At 41.3% G+C, this 25,342-nt stretch overlaps 1 protein-coding gene across 4 annotated transcripts in view; it reads left to right on the top strand.

Annotated features, from left to right (window-relative positions):
- macrod1 (mono-ADP ribosylhydrolase 1) overlaps positions 1-24,751 on the top strand; it is a 105,672-nt gene extending 80,921 nt beyond the window's left edge. The window contains exons 6-11 of one of the 4 annotated variants that reach the window (XM_072663969.1): positions 12,185-12,306; positions 15,240-15,270; positions 16,361-16,434; positions 20,601-20,682; positions 21,607-21,642; positions 22,236-24,751. In XM_072663969.1, the coding sequence (XP_072520070.1) occupies positions 12,185-12,306; positions 15,240-15,270; positions 16,361-16,434; positions 20,601-20,682; positions 21,607-21,614 (317 nt within the window). In that variant the 3' untranslated portion in view covers positions 21,615-21,642; positions 22,236-24,751. Of the gene's footprint in view, positions 1-12,184; positions 12,307-15,239; positions 15,271-16,360; positions 16,435-20,600 lie in introns of all 4 variants that reach the window. The other 3 variants (XR_011977919.1, XM_072663968.1, XM_072663967.1) reach the window with 3 other exon arrangements.
- Positions 24,752-25,342: the final 591 nt, after the last annotated feature.

The following is a 25,342-nucleotide window of genomic DNA, read 5'->3' as shown; positions in this document are numbered from 1 at the left end:
TGAGGTTGAGGTGTGTGTCGGTGTGTTATATGCTGCTGTTTTGACTGCTTTATTTAGAGTGCTGTCTGTGTGTTTGTAGTCTGCACATGTGTCCACACGTGACTTCTGCTTTTTTTTTTTGAGGGTAGGAGAGATAGTGTGTATGTGTGTCTGTGGTATGGGGCACATGTGTGTCTGAGTGTGAGCGTATGTGTCTGTGTTTAATGCTCGACGGTGGGTGGTACAGAGATGATATTAGGTAACAGCCAATGACACCAGGTGTTTGAGTGAGGGAGGCAGACGAGCTGGAAAATAAAGGTGGGCAAAAAATAGACAGGAAAACGTGGAGAAAGGTCTGAAAGGAACAAGGAAAAGGAGGAAAATCTGGAGAAGACCGAGCGAACAGGTGGGCAGAGTAAGAATACTCCATGAAAGGCAAGTCTTTGAACATAATAGTTTATTGAAAGATCAGAATGGAAATGAGGAACGGTGCCATGTCATTAGTGAGATTTTCTGCTATTGTCAGACAATTGACGCCACTTCGGCTCTACCCCTCAGCAAAGGTAAGAGGGCCTTTCAGAAACTGGTCTGTCATTTCAGTCCACCACTTCTCAGAAGCACATAACCAGACAGCGCTTAGAGGATCTGCCAGATCATTTCAGACAGACTGGCTGGAAAAGCTCTAGTTCACAATTTTACCCCAATTTCGTCAGGACTTCCCCTATCACACAATGCTCCCAGAGATGGAATGGTGAAGGCTAGCAGATGCTTCCTTTGGAGTCATTTAAAGCCAGCCACAACATCTTTTCATTTCCCACTTACCCAGCGTCCCACTTTTCCAAGGCCCAGTATTCTTGGATCGTCTTGCATGCACATCTTCATCTGTCCACAAATTTTCATGGGGCCTTTCCAAAAGCTTTCATCATCACACTGTTGTAGAAGCCATCCTCTTTTCAAAATCTGACTTCTAGTTAGGGTTGGGCGGTATAACGATAAAAAATAAATAAATAAATGTTGACAGTATCTTTAAATGAGGACTGTTTCAAAATTTCAAAACAGATTTATGTTCTAAGTCTATCTAGAACACTGTCAGATAAGCTAATTTCCCAATGTGCATTTAATAGAGCCACAGCTCACTGGTTTGATGATGTGCTCTCTAAATGTTAAAAATGTAAAAATGTTTTGAGCCTCAAATTAGCTGGAACATGGTCTGTGCTGTGGAGTTTAGCCTGCTAGCTAACTTTTTTTAAGCCTAGATAGCCAGCTACGAGTCCAAACACCCTTCAAGGGTTTTTTTGGTCTTCTACATCTCATATTGTCCTCTACAGTTCTCTGGAACTGTGATTTCTTATTATGCCACATTTTTTATTAGCTTAATTACAGTTCCCTTGCAAATGTAGTTTTTAAATAATAATTGAAGTTATTTTTATGGACACTTCAGTGAGGAGAGGAAACTGCTGGTTCGTCTATCTGTCTCAGTGCCTTGAGAGGGAGAAATGTAGAGAGAGAGGCGCGGGAGACCTCTATAGGGTGAGTGACCCAGTGGATGTGAGGAGTGTGTGTATGTGTGTGAGAGAGCCAAAGAGAGTACAGTCCCTCTGCCCACCTGTGTACCAATACAGACCTGACCAGGGATTCAGTCCAGCGTACAAACAGCAACCATCACTACGGCGGAGAGGAGGGGGGTGCTTTCTACACATACACACACATACACACACATTTCTCTGAGGCTTCATTTCCCTCAGTGGCCAATTAACACTAATTAAAATCCATACAGGCCAAACGAACACCCGCTTTCCTCCCGTCTACTCAGACTAATCCTTTTTTTCTTGCCTCACTCATTCTCCCTCTCTCCATACCCCCCCACCCGCCGGCTGCCTCACTCACTCTCACACACACCACACACACACACACACACACACACACACACACACACACATACAGTCTCTCTCTTCTTCTATGTCTCTTGTGTAAAATACGCAAATTCCTCATGCTTTTTCTAGTATGTTACTGCTGGAAACAGGTTTCACCAAAAATAGTGCTCTCCATGGGTCAAACCTCATGAGGAACAGGAGGTGAAGCTAAAGAGGCATTCATTGTGTTGCTCACTATGCTTTGGCGCTTAGCGGATCTGGCCATATTGCCACTGAACTGTCAATCAAACTCAGAAAAAGAGGAGAAAAATGTAAAGCGACAGGGCGAGCGAGAGAGAAGAAAGAGAGGCGGGTTAAGAAAGCAGAGAGAAAGGGAAGGCGTGGAAGTCGGGCACTTTTAAGCCTTTCAGATGATAAAGGTTTCCTCTTTATTCTCCCTCGTTCTCCTCTACTGCCTTTTTTTAAATCGATGCACCTGCGCTGTGTCCGGAGCGGAGGTGGGCCAGGCGGAGCAGTGGGTGGATGGATGGGTGGATGGATGGAGGAGGGGGGAGAAGGCTGGTGGAGGAGCAGATGAGGAAATGCATGGAGAATGAAAGGAGGCCCACACGCTGCCTGTTGTCTCCTGAGGCTTTGTGCTCTAGACCTAGGCCTCCCTTTGTGCTGGACGGCAGCTCTGGACCTGCTCACCGCTCCGCTCTGCTGAGCACCAAATGGACTAAATGGAAAACCCAGGCTGGCCAAAGCTTTAGTGCTGAGACAGATAGAGAGAGAGAGGGGGGGGTGTTTCTGTCTGTCAGTGTCAACCAACATCACAACCTAGAGAAAAGCCAAGCCTCTTTGGGTCAAGACCCTGCAAGACACTAGGCCCCGGGACCCTTTTATTTGTTTACATGGGTATTATTTATAGGTTTAGCAAGTTTTGTTCAAATTTCATTTTTTGTTGATTTTCTAATTGAAAAGTTTTTGAGGAAGCAATTCTGGAGGATTTCCTCAATTTGGGCACAATTTGTTTTTGTTTTTTTCTGAAATTAACTAATCTTTGATTATACAATATACGTTATTTCTTTTCTCTTTTTTTTAACCAGTAATTGTTCATTAAAATGAGCAGAAGTGTGTTCTCTCCAGAGCAGGGAAAGAAACTGAGGGCCGGACTCCAGCACAGTTTGGTGATTTCCCAGCTCTAGCACACCAGCTAACATGTAAATTAGCTGATGAGTTAAATCAGGTGTGCTTGAGTGGAAAAGCCACCCAACTGTGCAGGAATCCGGCCCTCCAGGACTGGAGTTCCTCACCCTTGCTGTACAGGATTCTTAGCCTACTTATTTCCAATTAGAAATAACCAATGTGAAATGACCAGGGATGTCCAAATTGCTAAAATAATTGCTTAATAATAATAACATTTAAGAAAAAAAGCAAGTAAACCCTTTGGAATTACCTGGATTTCCACAGTGATGCTAGTAAAATGTGGCCTAATCATTATCTAAAGTGTGTATTTTTGAAATGCATGGTTTAGGCAAGGGGCAGCAGCAACAGTATAGCGTGTGCAGGAGGCATGGCAGAACGCAAAAAGTACACTGCAGGATTAGCATAGGATCTTGCTTTTCTTCCTGTCTTTTAAATAAATAACAAAATAATAATAATAATAAAGTCAAAGCACCCACTATTAATTCTCCTAAAAATGCCCGGCTCTGTTTACACACAGGCTTCCTCTGACGTTAGCCGGACTTTGTACTAGGGGGCTGGCAGGTTAAAGTCCAGGTAATGTCCAATACAACAAATTTGTACATTTGCGTTCACTCATACAACTCCTCCTGGTAACATGCGGAAAAGTTCTGGGTTACTATGCATGTCTGAAAAGTCACACGTTCACTGTCCATGTCTTTATTGAGCACATTGAGTGAACTTCTACAGTGCAGGCTAGAAACTTGTAGACAGTATTTCAGCAGCAATCAACTCCACCAAACGTTTCCTGTAGCTGCAAATAAGACTTGTACAATGTTGAGGAGCCCTTCTGCGCACAGCCCTCTTCAGCTCATGCCACAGTACAGTAGTAATCCTTCCCTCACCTTCCATCTTCTATCACAGGACCTAGGAAACACTAAAGAGAGGCAGATGCTAATGGGGAGGCAGCATGAGAAATGACCACATGTGTTTTATTCTTATTTCCCCACACACACAGTTACACACACACACATACAGAGGACATTAGTCTACTGCCATTAAAAGCCACAGGGGATAGACTAAATAATGGAAACACTGCATGATAAAATGGTCTCATTTTGAAGTGACAAAATAACAATTAACAAGCAATCTGCACAATTATCTTAATGTTACCAATTACCAGTATATACTATAAAAAGGCATTTTGAAATTAGCACTCTGTGTTTCTACGGCAACTGTATCTGAGTGTGTTTGATGGATGGTAAAGACAGTGTTGGACAAGCAGGCTTTAGGTTATGAATAAAGTTAGATGTAGTATTAGATTAAATGTGGTTTTATGGTTCTGATTAGTGAAGGTCAGTGCTGTCTAGTAAATAAGTGTTTGTTATATTGAACATCGACAGAGAAAAATACAAATTAGGTGCTGCCATATGGTGAGATGAGTCTTCTACAGCTTGTTCTTCAGCTCAAAGCCAGAGTGAGGGCTCCTTGCATATCGCCCGTTTCTGTTGGAGACATGATGATGGATGTGTTCTCTCTAAAGAATGGGCCAAATTTGTTCCAAAGTGAACCTCAAAAGGAATTTGAGAGCATGGAGGGATGGAAACTCGTGCAGAGAAACATTGATCTGATTCCATATTGAGACCCTCTTAAAAGTTATTGCATTGGGGCTCCGAGTGGCTCAAAAGTGTAACACTCTCCCACTGTGCCCCTGGGGGTCGTGAGTTTGAATCTCAAGCCATGCTGCTTTGGTATCAGCGTCCGGAGTCAGAGAGAGCACAATTGGCCATGCTCTCTGGATGGGTAGATGGGGCTCTCTCCCCTCATTACTCTTAAGCCATGTTGGCCAGTGGTGGAGCGGTCCTCTGAGCATGTCAATGTCACAGTGTCACAGGTGGGTGTGTTAACCCCCTACCTAGAGTGTCGGGGAGCATTGCTAGTGCTTATGAAGGAGTGGGTTAATTAACTGTATCAAATTGGGAGAAAAAGGGAACAATTGGTCACATTTACATTCATCCGAATTACAAATAATACTTCAATACTTGCATGTAAAAAATGAATTCAAAATTATTTTAAAAGGATTGGTTTTATGTCAAAATATTTTGTGACAAAAAAAAAAAACTACTATGGAAAAGTGCCATTAGAAGCTCCAAGTTCACACAGATGAAAGACACAGCTCTAATAAAGACACAATTAACATCCAATTGACCTCTAGCTGTGATTCATTAAAAAGTTCACCTTCCCTGCTTTAAAAAAAAAAAATAATAATTTAAGTAGCACTGGTCAGACTGTGAATCTATATCTGTGAAGACTGAACTGTAGTATAAGGAAGTTAAAGAAAAAAGTTGCAGACAAGCACAGAAACCTACAAAATAATATCCAAGTGTTTAAATAGTTGAAACATTTTGTTGGACAGTGGAATGGCTATATTCTGATTGCTCCAGTATAGTTTAAAGGCACTATTATGTAGCATTTGTACCTTAAAATAGCTTCAAAACCATTGTGACACTCCACTGACTGTAACAGTGAGAATAGTTTCCTATTGCCTCTCTGGGCTCGACACGCTGCTAACTGTACTATGCAAGTCACAGTCCTGCACACAGACTTGTAATACATCCACTAGAAGGCTGTTTAGGTTTCTGACAACAGCAAACATGGGACAGTGGGGGAGGTTGTGATAATGTACTTACTACAAAAAATATGAGCTAAAAAGTGGTGTAAATAAGTTTCTTTTCTGCCAGGATTTCTTCTTCACCATATTGCTCCATTTCGAGAGGCGTCCCAAAGCGTGAAGTACACTTCCTGATTGTAGGGGGAGCCAAGAAGCAAGCAATGCCAATTCTCACATAATGCTGCTTTACGTCTTTTCTTTCTGAAGGCCTCTGAGAGCTCTTTGGATCGACTCCCTTCAATAATAAAGAGCAAACCAAACTAAATATCTGAGGTTTAAATAAGACAGGCTTCTCCAAAATCCTCTCTAACCATGCTCTCATCACACACACACACACACACATCCTCTGTATTTTTTATAATGCCTTTCAACAGCCCCAGAGAAGCCTCCATTTCGCAAATCACATACACAGAGACCATGAAGTAGCATGTGAGAGAGTTCAGCAGTTCAGCTGTTTTACCCCACTTGGGCTTTGTCCTTTAGCATGCTTTAACCTTTAGCTGCATCTGGGTCCACACACACACACACACACACACACACATATATATATATATATATATATATATATATATATTATACTCTCTTTCCCCTGCCTTTTTCATTTATTTCTCCTGTTCCCTTCAGCCCCCCTCCCCCCCCCCAAACACACACACACACACACCATGCCCTCTTTGTGTGCTTTTTTTCATGGTTCTGTGCTTCAGTTTCAGGTCCTCTTTTAGCTTTTGTTTCTGCAGGTGAGCTGCGGTAGAGCTGTGTTCTCCTCTACAAGCACCCCCTGAGGGGAGCAGTAAGTGAGGTGACAGCAGCAGGTTGCAGACATGTTTCAGCACCGCTGGTGTAACTCAACAGTTCAGTGCTTTGCTTAAGGGCAAAACAGCAGCGGTCAGAAGATGGCCAGGGACGTTGTAACGTGGTTCTTCTGGTCAACATCGATTGGTCTTCCTGGCTGTGATTTGATCCAACACCTTATGCTTCTTGCTTCAGGCTCTTTAATTATTTCCAAAACAACCCCACACTTTAACCCCCCTTTAACCCCTTTGAACTTTAGGTTTATCATTTGTTTATTGCTCCTAATACAGAACTCATTTAAAATTATTTGTTCAGCCATTCGGTTTAGCATATCTTATAGCATATCCACAGGGCCTATGAAACTGGTCATAATTATGACAGTAATTCAGTTATGAGTGTGAAGAACTAAAGTGTGTGATTACAAAAGGTTCTTTTAAATGATCCACTATAAGTCTGAGCAGTTCAAGCTCCTAACCTGATGCGTTTCAGGTTCATCATACATATTCTCACATGCAATGCTCCAGACACTGGGAGGGTGAAGACCGCCACACGCCTCTTCCGACACGTGCGCAGTCAGTCAGCGTCTTTTTTTCCCCCGAACTACCGCTGATGCGATGTCACCGGGCTACTAATGCTCTTGGAAAAAAGTGCTGTGTACCCAACAACTCTGATGCACTGGCAAGCAGTGATGTGGGGAGAAGGTGCCATCTACCCACCCTGCAGAGAGCAAGGCCAGTTGTGCGCTCTCTGGGCCCCAGCGATCCTCTGGTCATAGTGACAGCACCTTATTTTACTGGACCACTCGGGTGTCCCCAAATGTAGTCCCTCTTCATAAAGCAGACGTTTTCAATTTAACTAGCAAACCTCCGTCTCCTACACCAAGAAACCCAAGAAAGGGATGTATGTAGTACCAAAAAATGATTCTTTGATTTGTAACAATAGTGGAACCTTTTTTTTTATGCTACACCATATTCGTAACCATATTTTCCAAACTGTTGTTAAAAGAACCCTCTACAAGAAGCTCTCCATCATTAAGTGCTCGACTCTGCTGCTGTAAAGTTATTATTTCAAAGGTTTTGTTCTGACAGTGGCGATGTTTGATCTTCCTCTCGTTCTTTCCTGTTTATTGTATTACTATTTTTGTTTTTGTTCTTTTGTCTTCATGTATTGAGTTGCAGTAAGAGGGTCAAGCAGATCTAAAGCAGTTGAAATGAGTAAATGCAGCGAAACTCTGTGGTAAACAAACACAGCCGGACAACACACTGATACACGCTGATCAAGGAGTGAGAAAGAGATGGTGGGATGAGAGAAGAGTGGTAGCGTGATGCCTGTGGCTGGGGGGAAACGAGAGATAGAGGATAAAAGAAACGTGGGATGGAGGGAAGAGCAGTACCACCCTGAGGTGACTCAAGGGACCTGTTTCAGACAGGAAAGGAGAAACGGAGAAGGTGTTTAAGGACAAACTGACACATGTAGGAGGCTGTAGGGGTCAAGAGAGAGAGAGAGAGACTGTGTGTGTGTCTGTCCCAGGAACAGCTGGCCAGTGGTTTAAAGAAAAGGAATTGACGCAAGGATTGAGAAAAGCCTACTTCAGTTAGGATGAAATGCTGCTTGGCAGCATTGCTGGTGTTGTATCATGTATAATGTGAGGCTACAGTATGAGGTTTTAATTTTAGTGAAATTCTAACCGCGAGGAGGCACAGTGTCACTGATTCAAAGCACCAAAAGCTGATTAAGTACAGTAACAGTGTCACCCTGTGGAGAGTGTTCAGACTGCTAACTGGGAGTGCATGAGTTAGTTATTAGTGAGTTAGTACTAATTCCAAGTCTATGAACTACTCTGCACTCAAATTGTAGTTGTGGTGTAAAGTATGGTTAAAAAGCCAGTGACTACCCTTCATTTACACTATATGGACAAAAGTATTTGGACACCTGCGTATTCATTGTTTCTTATGAAATCCGCACTATTAAAATGAGTTTTTCCTGGTTTTGTATCCATACTAGATTAGGGAGCATTGTTGGGAGGATCTGATTGCATTCAGCAACAAGAGCATTATTGTTGCTGAGTGTGACTCAGTGCATTCATTAAAAGAGGTGTCTACAAACATTTGGACATATGGCGTATTTCATTTCTAATCAAACTACCTTTTATGTGCAAGTTCTTCATTTCTCAGTGTCTGGGACCTGCAAAAAAAAAAAAAAAAAAAACACATCAAAGCCTCAACAACAAAATGTAATCTCAGATGTTGTGTTGTGTTGTCTGTCCGCACTTGTTTGTTTGTGTTGCACTTGTGTCTTGTATGCACTGTCTATGTTGCACCATGGTCCTGGAGGAACGTTGTTTCGTTTCACTGTGTACTCTGTATGTAGTTGAAATGACAATAAAACCCACTTGACTTGACTTGACTTGACTTCAGGGTTTAGTGTTACACTGTCCTTTCCTTTCCAGAGACACTCTATCAGTTTTTCTGCAGATTTGTCCACACCTCCAAAGTTCAGTCTTGGATGTTAAAAAGCAGAAAGTGCTTCTAAACCTCTCAAACACATTGGTCAGTCCATTGTTTTGAGAAGGTCAGCAGCTTTCAGCAATTTGCTTGATCTAATGTTCTTCTTTTTATTAGTTTTTTGTCCTTCACATCCTTTCATCACCACGAGCTGTCACAGAGTTGTCATGTCAGAGACACCTGTTGATGTTTTCAGATCTGAAGCGAGCGTAAAGTTTTCTCTGCTGTCTGTCTGAGGGGGCAGTTTTAGTGGCCTATGAGGTCTTGCATGGTTGTTCATAGAGTCCCATGTTTCAGCATCTTGCAGTCATTTGCTGAATTGCAGTTTTGCTACCCCCCCCCCCTTCTCCTTTCTTGTGCAAGTGGATAGTCTTCTATCTAGTCCTCCTCCTCCTTAGAAATCTTTTTTTGTCATTTTGAATGCAGATTAAAGAAAAGGACAGTCCCTGATTTATCATTTTAGGTGCTTCTGATTATTCTACTTAAACTGTGAGTAAATAGTAAGAAGCAGAATATGCGAAGTCATCCCAAACATATTTAATGTTGATGTTGCCGTCTGGACTGTGGGGTGGTCAGTCCGTAAAAAAAAAAAAAAACACCACAGTGTTGTCATGTCACAGTGGAAGGAAGGGCAGAAACACCTGTTGTTGTTTTCATTTCTGCCCTTTCATTGTTTAGCATGAAAAATTGAGGTGACCTAAATAAGCACATATTGACCTTCACTCTTCCAGCACTGGCAGAATGGTTGGATAGGAAGTAGCTAGTTACTGGGTGAGGATTGGAAATGACTGAAATAAAGCCGACTAAAACTAAAAACAAAACAAACAAATAAGCTATTTTAGTTCTTAGTTTTTAGCATAGCATAGCAGAACTCTCTGGCACAGTCACTATGAACAGACTCTGGGCAGTGATGAAGGGAAACACTGTTTGAAGTCACACATACAGAGACACATTTATGTTCCTTCCTTCCTTTAAACACCCCCTCACACTGGAACTGTAAATATCAGTACATGACTGCGTAAAACAGCTGAAAGCTTTGGTTAAAGCTGACTGCATGGACCACATTACATTTTTTTTTTTTCACCTTTCAGGGCTGAATTTTATAGAGTGAGCCTGTCTGGGTCCGGTGGTCACAGTTGATTAAAAATTATATTAAACACATAATGGTAGATATGGTGAATGATCCAGTTTTCTCACTGAAAAGTGTACAACATTCATTCAGAGCGAGTACAACCGCTTTCCAGGATTGATGAATATGCCGTGCAGATTAAAAGAAATGGCCTTGTTCTTTATTGGTTATTTATCCTATTCATGTGTTCCTGCATGTATCATATGAAAACCTTTGATGACACTTTAAAGGATAGTTTGACAAAAGAAAGCCAGTTTAGCCTAGCAGAGACATTGGATATCTGATGACTTGTTCTTTAGTTTATAACCAAATAATGTTGCTAACTAACACTAGGCTCACAGACATACCTCTATATACATAAATGCACATATTCTAATACTTAGAAATCAGTAAGGTAACAGAAACGTTGTCACGTCTTTAGTTCCATTCACCCATATCCTTATTGTAGCTGGATTTACTCCGCCTGGATTTACTCTATCTACTCTTAATTTTAGCAGCCGTGAGGCAGTCATTTGGAGTCACTACACCTGATTTTTACCTCGCGGTCATTCTGCACAGCACCGTCCAGTTTGGGAGCAGAATAGGACTACAGAGTGAGACGTTATGACCTTGTTTAAGGTCCAAGTTCAGCGATTGTTAGCAATGTTAACCTAGCATCTCCTGCGCTACACTACAGAAGCAGATGTCCAACATCAGACACATCTTTGCTGATCGACTGTATCTGGGATAAGCGCCAAATCCTGTTTTTGATTTTGTGCTGAACTTCTCTTTCAAGAAAAGCATAAGGGAACAGAACAGACTGATCAAAACAAGCTATTTTGGGTTTGATAGATGTTTTGTAGCATAGGGTAGCAGCACCCAGGAAAGCATGGGGTCATTAACTTAAATAATGCACATTTAAATATCAGCAAATAACATACTGTGAGAAATACTGTGATTTGGGATCCTCTATGCGCTGCACAGCACTGGCTGGCAGAACGGAGAAGTGGAAGGAGGGAGAAACATGGAGTAAAAACAGGAACAGAGTAGGAAGTGGATGACCTGAGGGGAAAGAAGTCTAGACAGACGCACCGTGAGTGTGTGCTGAACAAGTGAGAAGAAGCAAGCACACAGGCAAGGGCCTATCTATCTACACGCCCACACCCTCTCTCTCTCTCTCTCTCTCTCTCATACATACATACATATATATATATGTATGTGTGTATATATATATATATATATATATATATATATATATATATATATATATATATATTTTAGATAGATAGATAGATAGATAATATAAAATGTGTGTGTTGATCGTCCTTGTTTTAGCTGAGAACATGAGTAATGTGCTTTACCTCTTAGTTGAAGCTGGATCACTCTGAGGTGACTCTGGAGAGCGTTTACAGAGATAAAAGCAGAAATAAAAACTGAGAGGGTCCTGAAGGATGAAGTGCCCCCTATAAGAAAGGTGAAGGGTTGTAAGAGTTTGTGAGTAACACTTGATCGTGGCTGTAGAGAGATGCCGTTAGTGGAGTTGTGAAGGAATAGATCAAATAGATAGTCTGCTTTTAAAACAAACAAAAAACACAAAAAAACCTCAAACTCTGTCCTTTATATGTTGCCAAGCATATACTAGAGGGGTTTAAAGCCCCCCAACATTGAGCAGTGGAACGGTGTTCTCTGGAATTCTGGTGCATCATCCAACGTCCTGACTTCACTAATTCACTTGTCACTGAATGCAATCAAATCCTCGCTGCAATGCTCCAAAATGTAATAAAAAGTCAGTAGAGACAGTTACTACAATAAAAGCAGAATAAGCTTTTTTTATACCCTTGATTTTAGGGGAACAGTTAATAAGCAGGTGCCCCAATACTTTTGTCCATATATATTTCTTCTAATTAAGGAACGCTTTAACCAAATGGATCTTAAAGCTGTCATAGTCCTTCTATGTAGAGCCATTGTCCTTACTAAAGAACCCTTTAAATAACCCCTCAGAGAAAGGTGTAGACTGGAATGATTTACGGTTTAACTGTGTTAGTAGCTGACCATTTCTCTCCTTCTCTCTCTCTCCCTCTCTCGCTCTCAGATGTGATTCACACCGTGGGGCCGATTGCTCATGGCTCTGTAGGTGAGAGGGAGAGACGAGCACTCAGAGACTGCTATTATAATTGTCTGCACACAGCCGCTGAGAACAAGCTGCGGACAGTGGTGAGAGAAAAACACATTTAGAATTTGCACATGCACGCACACACACACACACACACACACACTCAGATATACACACTATAACTATTCATATCAGTACATGAGTATGCACATCCAGCTAAAAGCTTTGGTTGGAGTCTGCCACACACACACACACACACACACACACAGACACACAGACACACACACTCTGCCTGCTCTGAAAAGGCCACCCAGCAATAGACCATGTTTTACTCACCTTCCTAAGCTGAATGTCATAGAGTGCACTCGACTAGATTCAGGTTGCACTTTTTTATTTTTAAATGACATTAAACACATAATGGTGGGATGTTTTTTATATATATATATATATATATATATATATATATATATATATATATATATATATATATATATATATATACAAATTTGTTTCTCAAATTTTTCCCTTTTTCTCCCACTTTGGTACTGGCAATTAACCCACTCCTACATAGCTCCTGATGCAAAGCCAGCCGCCACCTCTTTTCAAACCACAGACAATGTGGCATTGCTGGACAGCCATCACACTCTTAGGAAAGGGCCGGGTCCCCAGCTCCCCTGCACCAGCTAACAGACACCGGTACAGTTCCATCACTTAAGAGCGATGAGAGTAGAGAGCGCCATCAATCCACCCAGAAAGAGAAATTCTGCCCTCTCAGACTCTGATTCTGATGGCTAAGCAGCATGGCTCAGCATTCAACCCCCCCCCCCCCGGGTCATAGTGGTGGTAGCGTATAAGACTGTTGACCCACTTTGACAGTGTTGGTCTGAATGCAGGTCAGCCATAACAATAGCACCACCTGCTTAATACTGACTACAGCACTGGCTGTTCACTTGCTGCAGATCCCACTCTTTGACAGAGGCCATTATAAACAAAAAAGTAATGCTACAGACATCACCAGTAGTCTGGTGATCATCACCAAATGCTTTTTAAATGAACATTGTCTATGTTCATTTACATAATTTAAAAAACCTGACTGGCCTTTACATTACTTTACATTGTGTGAACATTTCTAAAGTACTTGAAATCCAATCTGAATAAAACCTAAAGCAGCGGAGAGGCCTTTATTATCCTCCCTTTAAAAAGAAAACACTCATAGTGAAGGACTTTCAGGCAGACCTCAGATCACCGCATTTCCGTCCCTGTTTTGCAGTGTTTTTCACACGCAGTACTTTACACTCACAACACGGGACAAAACAGCCTCACACCTGCACCCGAGACCCACACATTAACACATGCTCATGCTAGCGTAGAGTGTGCATTTGCAGGCAAACACACACAAATCGCACACCTGGGCTCCTCATCCTCGCCTTCGGTACGCCCCTCACCACCGTGACTTTAGGGTTTTAAACGCCTTCAGAACTCAGCCTTAAGCACGTCATTCAGACACCGTTGCCGTAACAACCTTTCAGAGCTGCATATATCAGCATGTGTTTAAAAACACACGCACACACGCAAGCAGTCAACCGTCACACAAATGAAGGTGCAGAGCTGCAGCAGCGCTCTGTGATTCAGGTCCTGTCCATTTATTTATTTAATCATAGGGAGCCACTGGACAGACCTTCCAAAAGGTCACCCCATATTTCTACACAATCACTTACATCATCAGAGGAGTTAGGATAGGGTTTTAAACCTAGTTCAGTGTGGTTGAGTATAATGTGTAGCAGGTTTCAACCTGACAGATTCTCCCCATTCTTTTTATTAATAATGCTTCTGTTAATTTAATATTTACAGCAGTAGTTTGAGTTAGAGTAATAGTTTGTCCAAGATCTAAAAAAAGAGATGCTCACTCCTTCCACCTTTCCACACATTTCCCAACACAGATTTGTTTATATTATATATATATATTTTTTAAAAGGGACATGTGATTGTTATTTTGTAATTTTATAATAATAATAATAATAATAATAATAATAATAATAATAATATATTTATATATGTCCAATGTTTTATATAAATATATATTATTGGATTTTTTAAACAGTGTTTAAAATGTTTAAACAGTTTTTTGTTGATCTCCGGGTGAATGTGGGACATTTTTGCATTGAGGGGGCTTCCAGTGATTTCTCTTAAATGAAGCTTAGCCATTAGGCAGTCCCACATACACACACCTTGGCACTTCATCCTATCCACATACTCCGCCTACAGCAGTTTAGCTACACCTATTTACACTAATTTCATAAGGGGTGTTTCAGCCTGGATTGCTTTTAAATGAGACACAGGAAATCCAATCAGAACAGAGAACAATCTTATAAAGGCACAGTAACAAAAACAACCTGTTTAATTTGTTCATCTGTTTCTGCTCCATAAACCCATTTAAATTTGGATTTCAGGGGAAAGAAATTTGAATGTAAAGAATTAAAATGTAGAAAATGGGCCTTTAAATAGAGCCTGAATTTCACTTAATGAACAGCAGGATCTTGTGTTGTCTTAATGGAATATAATATCAAAAACAGTTTCTAAACATCAGTGTATGACATAAGCATGACAGCAGTTCCTTTAGATGCCAGTGTGTGATTTCATTAGAAGTGCAGCCTGCAGGAAAGATGCACCTAAAATAGGAATAGTTGGTTTCCCGTTAAATGTTTAATATGACAGTTTGTTAATACGAATGTTTTCCTGCATTTATTCAGGTCTGAGAACTTGATGCCCATTTAAAGGAAATGCAGCTGAGCTTAAACTCTGAGCAAATACATAAACGTTCTTTAAGACCAGCGTTTAATTAAGTGTACTGAGTGCTTAGCTGTAAGTGATGGGTGCACACACAGTTATGTATGTGTGTTAGATGTTTAATGGTGGGTGTAATTAAGATGTCTGACTGTGTACTGAGCCTTTAGCTGTACGTGTGTGTGTGTGTGTCGTTTTTTAGTGGCACGTTTCCTAATGTGTGCGTCTGTTTCTCTGATCTCTTTTTCAGGCTTTTCCCTGTATCTCTACTGGAGTGTATGGTGAGTGGAAGAAATCCAGAGAGAACGCCTTCAGAAACATATGGAGCGTTTCTTAATTTAAATTTGAATTTACTGTTGATTTATTTTTATCTGCCGTTTGTTATCGTCACTTGCAACTCAGCTCTGTTATTTTACTATTTTTTTGTTTTATTTTTTTTTTTTATTTTTTTACAAATATTTCCCCATGTCTGTGGGATGTTATCAGCTGGTTTTAGATCCAGCTGTCTTTTGGATTTGCGGTGAAATGCATACAGTATGTTATGATATCTGAGGTAATATTTGTAATATATAACGCCAACATTTGTTCCTAATGACGGGAATCCACAGCAGTTTTCATGGTGAGATCTGATTTTCTTTTAGGAACAATGGTGGCGTATATCAGTTGTCGTACCATGTGGGATTATTTAGATTAAGAGAGGGATTAGACGCTCAGATTAAGAGATTAGGAGAGAGAGCATGTCAGGGGATTATAATCTGTATGTGTCATGATTAAGGTCAGATACAACATCAGCTAAGACCCGGTTCCTCAAAAACACAGTTTATTTTCGTTTCTCACCTAAAAAAAAACAACTCAACTTCGTTCAGATGAGCATAACATCACCATCACGTTATTATCCACTCTATGTATTTTATTATGGATGCACATAATTTATGACTTTTTAAAAATAAATACATTTTATTTATTTATGCATTCGTTTGTTTAAAAAATATGTATTTATTTTGTAGCATTTGACAATACCAGATTCTGTTTGTGGTTGTGTGATTATTAGGGGGTGTAGCAGTATCCTAAAGTCATGGTTCGGTTTGGACCTCAGTTTGATTCGAGTCCAGAACAATGGGGCCAAAATAAAAAACGCTCCATTAACTCACCTTCAGAATCTCCTGTAAAGTTGAGGATACCGTGTTGGAGATATAAGGTTTTGTCCCAGTGGTGACTGTTTCTGCTTCTGTTAAAGCAGGTGTGTGTGTGTGTGTGTGTGTGTGTGTGTGTGTGTGTGTGTGTGTGTGTGAGCTGAAGATTTGTGTGTTAGACATGTGTGATATTACTCAGCAATGTGTCTGATTTGTGAGTGTGTTGTGTGTGTTGTAGGATATCCACCTGAGCAAGCAGTGGAAGTGGCTCTGGCGACAGTGAGAGAATTCTTGGAGGAACACCATGCGCAGGTGTGTGTTTGCGTCTTGGCTGGGGGGTGGGGGGGGTTGAGATACTCCCTTATGTACTTTTTTTAGCAGGTGCTGTTATTGTTTAGTGCTGAACCTTGCATGATGTTGTGAAGGTACTCACAAAGGGACTTTGTCTTTACAGTCATGTCAACACATCTGTACACACACACATTTGCACACACTTAATAAATGACACACATTCTCTCCTGACAGCGCGCAAATGAAGATAAGATCACTGTTTTCTGAGTTGTGTTCAAAATATCAGTATGGCAGTAGGACAGTGGCTCTTCACAGTGTGATGACTAATGTAGACGCCTGTACATTCGCTTCATAAGTGGCTTTTGTTTGTCTGATACTACTCTGGTGATAATGCTGATTATTGCCAGCTTGCTTATGGGATTCCCAGTGTTAAGCTAATGGTTCTACAGAGTGACTGAACTTTTTAGCAGCTCTAGGAAACGTATGTATGTCGCTGTTTTACAGATTTTTTCTGCAAAGATTTGAACTCCAGAAAACGTTACATGGAGGAGCTCATTAGTGTGCAGTTGTTGTGTGTTCTACTAGGTTCTGTTCATAGTTCTGTTGGCTTTCTATAGTCACACCACTGTTTCAAGCATTAAAGGGACTTTAGATAGCAAGTAGTTATATTAAAATAGCAGCTTCAAAATCATGTTGATGCTCCACTGACTGTAACCAGGAGAATAGCGTCTCTATCATTACTACTCCAGGCCAGTGTTCTGTCGAGCTGCGCTACCATGTCAAAACGTACTACCATACAGCATATTTATTGGCACAGCTGCCTAAATAAACCAATGATGTTAGGTAAGAGACGTATAGGCATGTTTGGATAACCTTAACCACTGCATCTGGGTAAGATGAAGCTGACTGAGGTGATAAGAAATCGTTATTTATTTATTTTTTGATTCGCCATGTACACTTTTGGAACGCTCAAGCAAATAGTAATAGTATGCTAAGATAGACAACACATCTATATTACAACACCCTCGCCACCTACTGGACTTGGGCTGAAATACACACATTTATGGTATATTGCCTTCAATTAGTGTCATCTGTCAGAATGACAGAAATGTCTGTTATTGTTAAATAAAAATTGTCAGTGGTATTCGGTTAATTCAACAAATTGTATTCTTTAAGCACAGTCGGTAGCTATGTGCTGTAGATTTCATGATGCAAGGAAGTTGCGGCTTTGTAGTAATCATACCGAAGATTAGCCCTGATCCAGACCCTGTTTAACATAAAGGAAATGAAGCGTATCTGGTGAAGCGTACTGTCAGGTTGTAATGTTGGGGTTGTATTCTGATGCACAATATATAAAGTTGCAGCTGATATCCAGCTTCAGCTAGCACAGGATATAAGCTTAAACACACACACACACACACACACACACACACACACACACAGTGCCTAAATTGATGACTCCAGATTGAGAGTAGTGAGAGTGCAGGCTAGATTTAACAGGTAATGAAGCGACAGGTAAAGAGTGTGAGCCTCTTTGTCTGTGTATGTGTTTGCCTGTCTCTCACACGCTCAGCTCTGTCCATCCAGTCCTGCTGTTGAGCTGTGTGTGCTGACTCGCTGGCACATCCTCTCGTGCTTCAGAACGTGTGCAGTGACAGAGACAAGCTAATTACAGAGTCTTAATTAACCAGCCTCTTCTCCCCAGCCCCTCTACACCATAACACACACACACACACAGATGAAGAGGAAGGGGGTGTGAAGAAATGGAAAAAGTGGAGGGAAGGGAGAGAGAGATGGTGTGAGTAAGAGAGAGAGAGAGACAAAAGCAGCAGGCTGTTAGCTGTCATAGGAGAGGAAGAGAAGCAAAATAAGGGAGACTTTTCCACTTGTGAAGAGGAGAGCAGGCTGAAGCGTTGGGCAACAGAACTATGATTAGAAACAGGAGCATCCCACCTGCCCGCAACGCTGTTGTCATGGAGATGGGGGTTTCAGAATGCTGGTGTGGCACAAAAACAACAAAACAAAGCCTTTGTTGTAAGGATGGGTAATAAAACTTCCACCAATATAATGAAATAATTAGAATCATTTCAATATTGACGATGCACGTTTACGCCACTTTGACTTTGTTCTGTTCAGCCAATCCTGTACTAGCATCAACATATTAATATGTGAACGCTTGTGACTGATACACTAGGTGGCAAAATGCACCTATTACTTGAAATATGCACCTTTTACTCTTTCCTAAAATCGTAGCTTGAGTCTAGCCATTCTCTTGTAACAGCACCAGAACAAGACTGCCCACTAACTGGACAATAACTGTATACAGTTGCCATCAAGAGTACCTCAATTGCAAATTAGGTTTATGGAGACACTTCACATTTCCGGGTTCTCATATCTATTGGTTTCTGTTAGTCTGTCATTTTTTTCAGTCTAACTAAAACAAACGGTGCAGTCCAGCTTTAAGGCATTTGCTGTGTTCCTCAGTGCCAACTGTAAACAAAAACAGCCATACCTGTTTATTCATACATTTCCAAACAGCAACTGACGAGCATCTTTAGCACTTAGCAGAACACCCTTTTGCTGTTGTGACCTGCTGCAAGTGTGATACATAGCCAGGCACCAGTTTCTGGCAGCTTTCCTAAAGAAATCTTAGCCCATTCTTCATTGGCAGTGGCCTCCAGTTCATTAATATTCATGGTTTTGCGTGCTGCAGCCACCTTCTTCAAATACCACTCCAAATTCCACTGCTTAATCTTCCAGGACTTCTTCTGAAACCAAGCTTTGGTGGACTTGAAGGTATGCTTAGGATCATCCTCCTGTTGGAGGATCCTGATGATGCCCAGGCTTCAACTTTTTCACAGAAGGTCTGATGTTTTCTCCTAGGATTTCCTGATACTTGATTAAATCCATCCATTTCCATGCTTCGTTGTAGGCAGGATGTTCTTTTCAGCGTATGCTTGACTCTTTCCCCTCCAGACATACCACTGATCCATAGGCCTGAAAAGTTAGTTTTGTTTTATCAGTCCACAGAAAGAATCCCAAAACGATGAAACAAAACTGGAACTTTGACATTTGTATATATTTGGGTCAGCCTGGAGGAGGAAGAATGAAACATACTCTGCCCATCAACACTGCCCCCAACAGATAAATACCACTTGTACCTCTTATCTGTGAGCGAGAGGAGAAAATCAAGCCCATGTTTGCCTTAGATCTACAAATAAAAAGAATCTGTCCGTCCTTCCACCGTAAGATTGTGACTTAACATTGTAGGTCTGAAAGGATGCAAAGCTGATCAAGAATCTGTTACTAAGAGAAGCAAAAATAAAAAAGAAGATATGACCAAATCAAACTGCTGAAGCTGCTGCTGTTCTCAGAACAACATAATGTTGGATGATCCAACCCAACTCTTTACACCACTCTAGACCACACCAGACGTTGCATGCATGGCATGCCTATAGGTTCATGTTTAAAAAGGATAAAGGATAAAGGTGCACGTATTCGTCACCTTTATCACCACGTATTCGTATATCTGCTCCAGAGAGTGGTATTATATTGGCAGTGATTCTCTACAAGGACAGGAAAAGCTGTGTGTCTGAGCATTTGCACATCTGTGTCAGCAATGGTGCAAGTACAACTTCAAGTAGCTGAATGTATTTATTAGAAAGGATGTCCACAAACATTTGGACATATAGCGTATGTTGTATTGGGGGCCGGGGTTGTTTTTATCATGGCTTTTTATTGATTTACCTCCCTGCTTTGTGTGTTGTTGACTACTGTGGAGAGTGGTGGTCTGAATGAAAAATGCACGGCCTTGCTGCTGGTCCCGCAGTTTAACAGTTGTAAGAGACTGACTGAGTGGACTGGTGAAGGGTTCTGCGGTCTTGGTTCTCTGTGGGTTTCCAGGTTTGAAATAAAGAGCTTCTGAGCTTTGGTTTGCGCTCTTCCCTGTCTGATCTCCTCAGCATACTGCTTTGCAGACGCTGAACACACAGTTGTGCTGCTGTGGTAAATTGAGGCAGTCGTGTGAGATTAAAATATTCTTTTCATTTGTTTGGATTGGGTTCTATTGCTCCGTTTATCTCCAGGCAGAGAGTGTTATTGGAGAATGTCTGTTTAGTATTCTCTCGCGCTCCTCTTACGTGCGCTCTCCCTGCCTGTGCCGTTGATTTGTGTTTGCGTCTCCTCAGATGGACCGGGTCATCTTCTGCGTGTTCCTCAGGTCAGACGAGGAGCTGTACAAGAACAAACTGCCTGCGTATTTCCCACAAGGTCTGCTTCTTTCTATTATTCCCACTCTCTCACTCTCACAAACACTTACACAGGCTCACTCTTACCCGTCCCTTCTCACTCTTATAATCTCCTCCCCCCTGACTCACTCCTTTTTTTTTTCTTGCTCACTCTTATTATCTCTCCTCCCTCTCTCTCTCTCACTCACCCTTCCTTTCTCATTCATATAATCTCTATCTATCTCTTTCTCCCCCATTGATCCCCTTACTCTTATAATCACTCTTTTTATCTGTCTTTGTCACTCTCTTGCTAATAGGCTCTCTCACTTTTCCTTTCTCACTCTTATAATCTCTCACCCTTCTTTTCTCACTCCTACTTTTTTTTCCTATCTCTATCTTTTCCCACCTCCACTCCACAAATCCATGACCCTGTCTCTCTCATCCTCTAAAACCAACACACATACACACACACACACACACACACACACACACACACACACACACACACACACACACACACACACTGACATGCTCAGCACTCCCTGTTTCCCTCCCTGCTACAGGGCTTTTTCCAATGACACCAGCCAAAAGTCACTCTCAGCCCTGCGTCCATTAGATGGCATTAAATTCCAGGATCTGGCATTTTTTGTTTTCCACATTGATTTTTTTTTTCCTCCTCATTGTTGTCAACATTAATCTGTGTTGATCAAGCGTAGTACATGCCATGGGACAGGGCTGTCACTTGTAATCATCTGTAATGTAAAAGTCCATTAGAATCCACCCGTGGTTGTGTTTTTGCTTTTTTAAACAGACTCCCATCTGTCCACAGTGTAGAAAAGAACAGCGCTCAGTGCTTCACAGCGCTCTTGGCAGCAGTAGACTTATTTAAAGCCAGAGAAAAACAGACTTTAGCCAATCAACACTGTTTTCCCCCCAAAACCTCATGTCTGTCCCCACCCCCCTTCAGCCTGCTGACCAATCAGAGAGCCCGGTCTGAGGACAGGTAACTGGCATGGTTTGCAGTAATAGCTGTTTCTGATTTGGTGTTTGTCTGGGGAGTAGACTACTAGAGTCTGTAGTGTTTAAAATAGAAGCTTAGACTTGACAACGCTTTAGCTGTAATGTTTACAGATAATTGTATGTTAATAGTTTGCAGTGCTAACAAACTAACGCCGACTATATTAACATCTGAATAGTGAACAGTGTATCTTGCAGATGTAACAAAAAAAACTTAATTTCAAAACTTTGTTTCTAAATTCTTTAGAAATTGCTGATTTTGTTTTACAGCTAAAGTATTCTATACTAATACGAATAGAGCCTCTTGATTATTAATATCATGTATCATTTATCCTGTGTTGTTTATTAATTTATTCACTACATTTACAAAATAACACCCTCTTCTACATCTCACCTATTTTGTGAGTGGATTGATTAACAGCAGGTTAACTGTAAGCCTGCTCTGTGCTGGTGTTGTTACCTGTGTGTGTGTGTGTGTGTGTGTGTGTGTGTGTGTGTGAGTGTGAGTGTGAGTGATTATCATTGTGATTTCCTATGCAGTGTTTCAGTTCAGTGAGTATTTTTTTCCCTCACTTCCAGATGCGTCTCCGAAGAGCAAATTATGAGTGGATTTAATTGCTGTGGATGCTGAAGCACTCGGCTGTTTCTGCTGCCTGCTCCCGGTTCCCCAGTGTCTGCCCTGCAAGCAACACCTACTGATTAATTTTTAACCCCTTTTTTTGAATGTTTGACTTTGTTTAATTCTTAGTAATAATTGCAGTTTTTCCAGTTTTTGAACTGAAGATAACCAGCCCCACATTTCTGATAATGCAACATCATGTACCAAAATGACTGAAGCCTTTCAGTGTTTAAATATGGCCATAGCAAAGGGTGGGTGATATGGCAAATAAAAATGCAGTCCGTATCACAGCATTAGGTTTCTCTGTTTGAAAACATGTTGCAATGGTAAATTGAAGGGGTGTTAAAAAAAAAAAAAACTGATTACAATGATGTTTTGCTGAAAACAAGACTGGCCAGCTAAAGCTAGTTTGATAAAGGGTTTAGCTGCTCTATCAGCTAAATGACCAACCTGTCCAAGCTAGTCAACAAGTATGATCAAGATATTTGACCATCATGACCACACCGGTCCACCAGTATGACCAGTGTGACCAAACTGGCTTTACCAAACTAGTCAACTTGTGTGATCAGCTTGATCACCAGCTTAGTCAGATTGGTCATTCTGATAGACCAGCTAGTTCATCAGACTCAAATGAAAATATCGTTTTGCTGGTTAAGAGTATAATCAGCTGGCTTACCAGCACAGGGTATGTTGTGGATAACCAGCTTAAATATCAGCGACAAGCTCGGGCCATCTGAGTTGTAATGTGCAGATTTCCATTCAGCTACATGTTTCTATGCAGTCTGGCCCCGATCACAAGGACGTTTTTAAAAATCCACTTCCCATTGATTTCAGGGAGATTTCCTTAGAATACACAGTAGACACCAGAGCATGTCAGTGTGCTTTACTGAACTGAAACCGACCACACATTAGCCAAACTGGCTATCAGAACAGAGTCATTCTCCTAATGCTGTGATTTGTGTTTCTACATCATTGACTCCGCCTACGTCTCTCTCCCTCTGATGTCTCCAGATTGACACATCCTTCTTTATCTCCATCTGCTTTAATCCCTCCATCCTCCCCAAAGAAGGAGGGAGTAAATGAAAGAGAAAGAGAGGGAGGCAAAGGAGAGTTTGATGAACTCATCTGCAGCAATGTTCATTTTTTGATAAACAGTGGGCAGCTCTGATACTGTCATCAGACGAGCAGTGTGTAATGAGAGAAATGAGGAAGAAAAATAGGGAGTGAGTGAGAGGGAATAAGTAATTATCCTAATTTGAGACTTCATTGCTGTCCCATCAGCACTTTTTCAAACAGTTGGCCAAAAAATTAAACTAGTAAAAAAAAAAGTTATAATAAGCGGAGCTCCATTCAGCTACGTGGTACTATGCAGTTCATTCACAAGCATAGTTTAATGTAATCTGTAAGCTCTGGCAAGCTCAGAGGATGATTGAAGCTAATCTCTGCTCTCATTCTAGCTCACATTCAGAGCTGCACAATCCACTCACACACAAAACCTTGTATGTCCATTTCCATTTTCTTTTTGAAATAACCTGAATCTGGTTGTTCATGTTGTCACAATTTCATGATCAATAGAAAGGCTCTAGAATGACTTGGGTGGGAAAACAATTCCTCTTTGACTTTCTTTGCAAGTTAAAAAGGTGTTTTCCTACTCCTGTGAAGTCATCATTTTGGAGATGCAAGGTTTTTGTGCAACAGCGGCGAAAAGGTGGTGTTAGTCATCGATCAGGTTTTGCTGTCGTTGCTAAGCAGATCAGTAGCCATTTGCATTTTTGCTCATGAACTCTCATGTCTGAATTATTTTTGCGCTCACATCAGTCTTTGTCAACAGCAATCCAGCAGTGTGTATCCATGCGGATTTCTTTTTTCCACATGTAAAAGAAATGTGGCCTAAACGCAGCTTTACTGTAATTGGCTGCTGTTGTCCACAGGCTCTCTATAATAGATTTTGTATGCTGGATGCAGTACTGCTCCCAGTTTCCCATATTTAATCATGAAAGCATATTGTGAGGCAGTTTATCACAATAGCATTGCCATATCGCCCAGCCTTAGTCCCTTACAAAATCCTGTATTTCTAAAATGCTAAACTGATTATTCCACTGTAAACCAGAAATCTCTCTTATGCATATCTCAGTGGTGAATAATGGGGTTTTCCAGGGTTTGTTCATAGCGTTGCTCCAAAAGTAGGTGTACAGAATCTTGTTATGGCCAAAGCTATGATTTGCATGCCGTCGTTTTGAATTGCCGTAATTGGGTGTAGAGTTAATGTGAGTGCAGCTCTCTCAGCCACTGGAAATCAGTTTCAAATAGAACGAGGGGGGGTATTGTGCAAGCCATTCTCAGCAGTTCTCCGAAGCAGGGGCCAATGCTTGTAACACTTAACCTTCAATGAAATTGCACTTTTTCTTCTTTTCCAGTGTACTTTGTCTGTCGCTATGATGAAGGTTCTCATTAAAGCCCATTCCTCCCCACTGAATGAATGGCCGCTCTTCTGCTCTTAATGCGACTTTCATTAATTACAGTCCGAGCTGCAGAAGTAGCAAGAGACAACAGCAGCGAACAGAACGCTTCAAAGCAGACAAACGTACTGAAATATTGAACTGAAACCGACCACACATTAGCAAAACTGGCCATCAGAACAGAGTCATTCTCCTAATGCAGTGATTTGTGTTTCTACATCATTGACTCCGCCTACGTTTCTCACTCTCTCCAGATTGACACATCCTTCTTTATCTCCATCTGCTTCAATCCCTCCATCCTCCCCAAAGAAGGAGGGAGTAAATGAAAGAGAGAGGGAGCAAAAGGAGAGTTTGATGAACTCATCTGCAGCAATGTTCATTTTTTAATAAGCAGTGGGCAGCTCGGATACTGTCATCAGATGAGCAGTGTGTAATGAGGGAAGTGAGGAGAAAAGGAAGGAGCGAGTGAGAGGGAATGAAAGAGAGAAAGCGCTGGAGAGTAATTATCCTAAATCGAGGCTTCATCGCTGTCCCATCAGCACTTTTTCTCTCTCTCTCTGCTCTGTCTTGCACTCTTCATTGTCACTGTCCCCCCCCCCCTCTTTTTA

This window comes from Salminus brasiliensis, chromosome 19 (genome assembly GCF_030463535.1).
Source record: "Salminus brasiliensis chromosome 19, fSalBra1.hap2, whole genome shotgun sequence".
In the NCBI taxonomy this organism is placed as follows: Eukaryota; Metazoa; Chordata; class Actinopteri; order Characiformes; family Bryconidae; genus Salminus; species Salminus brasiliensis.
This window is presented reverse-complemented; position numbering and strand designations above follow the sequence as displayed.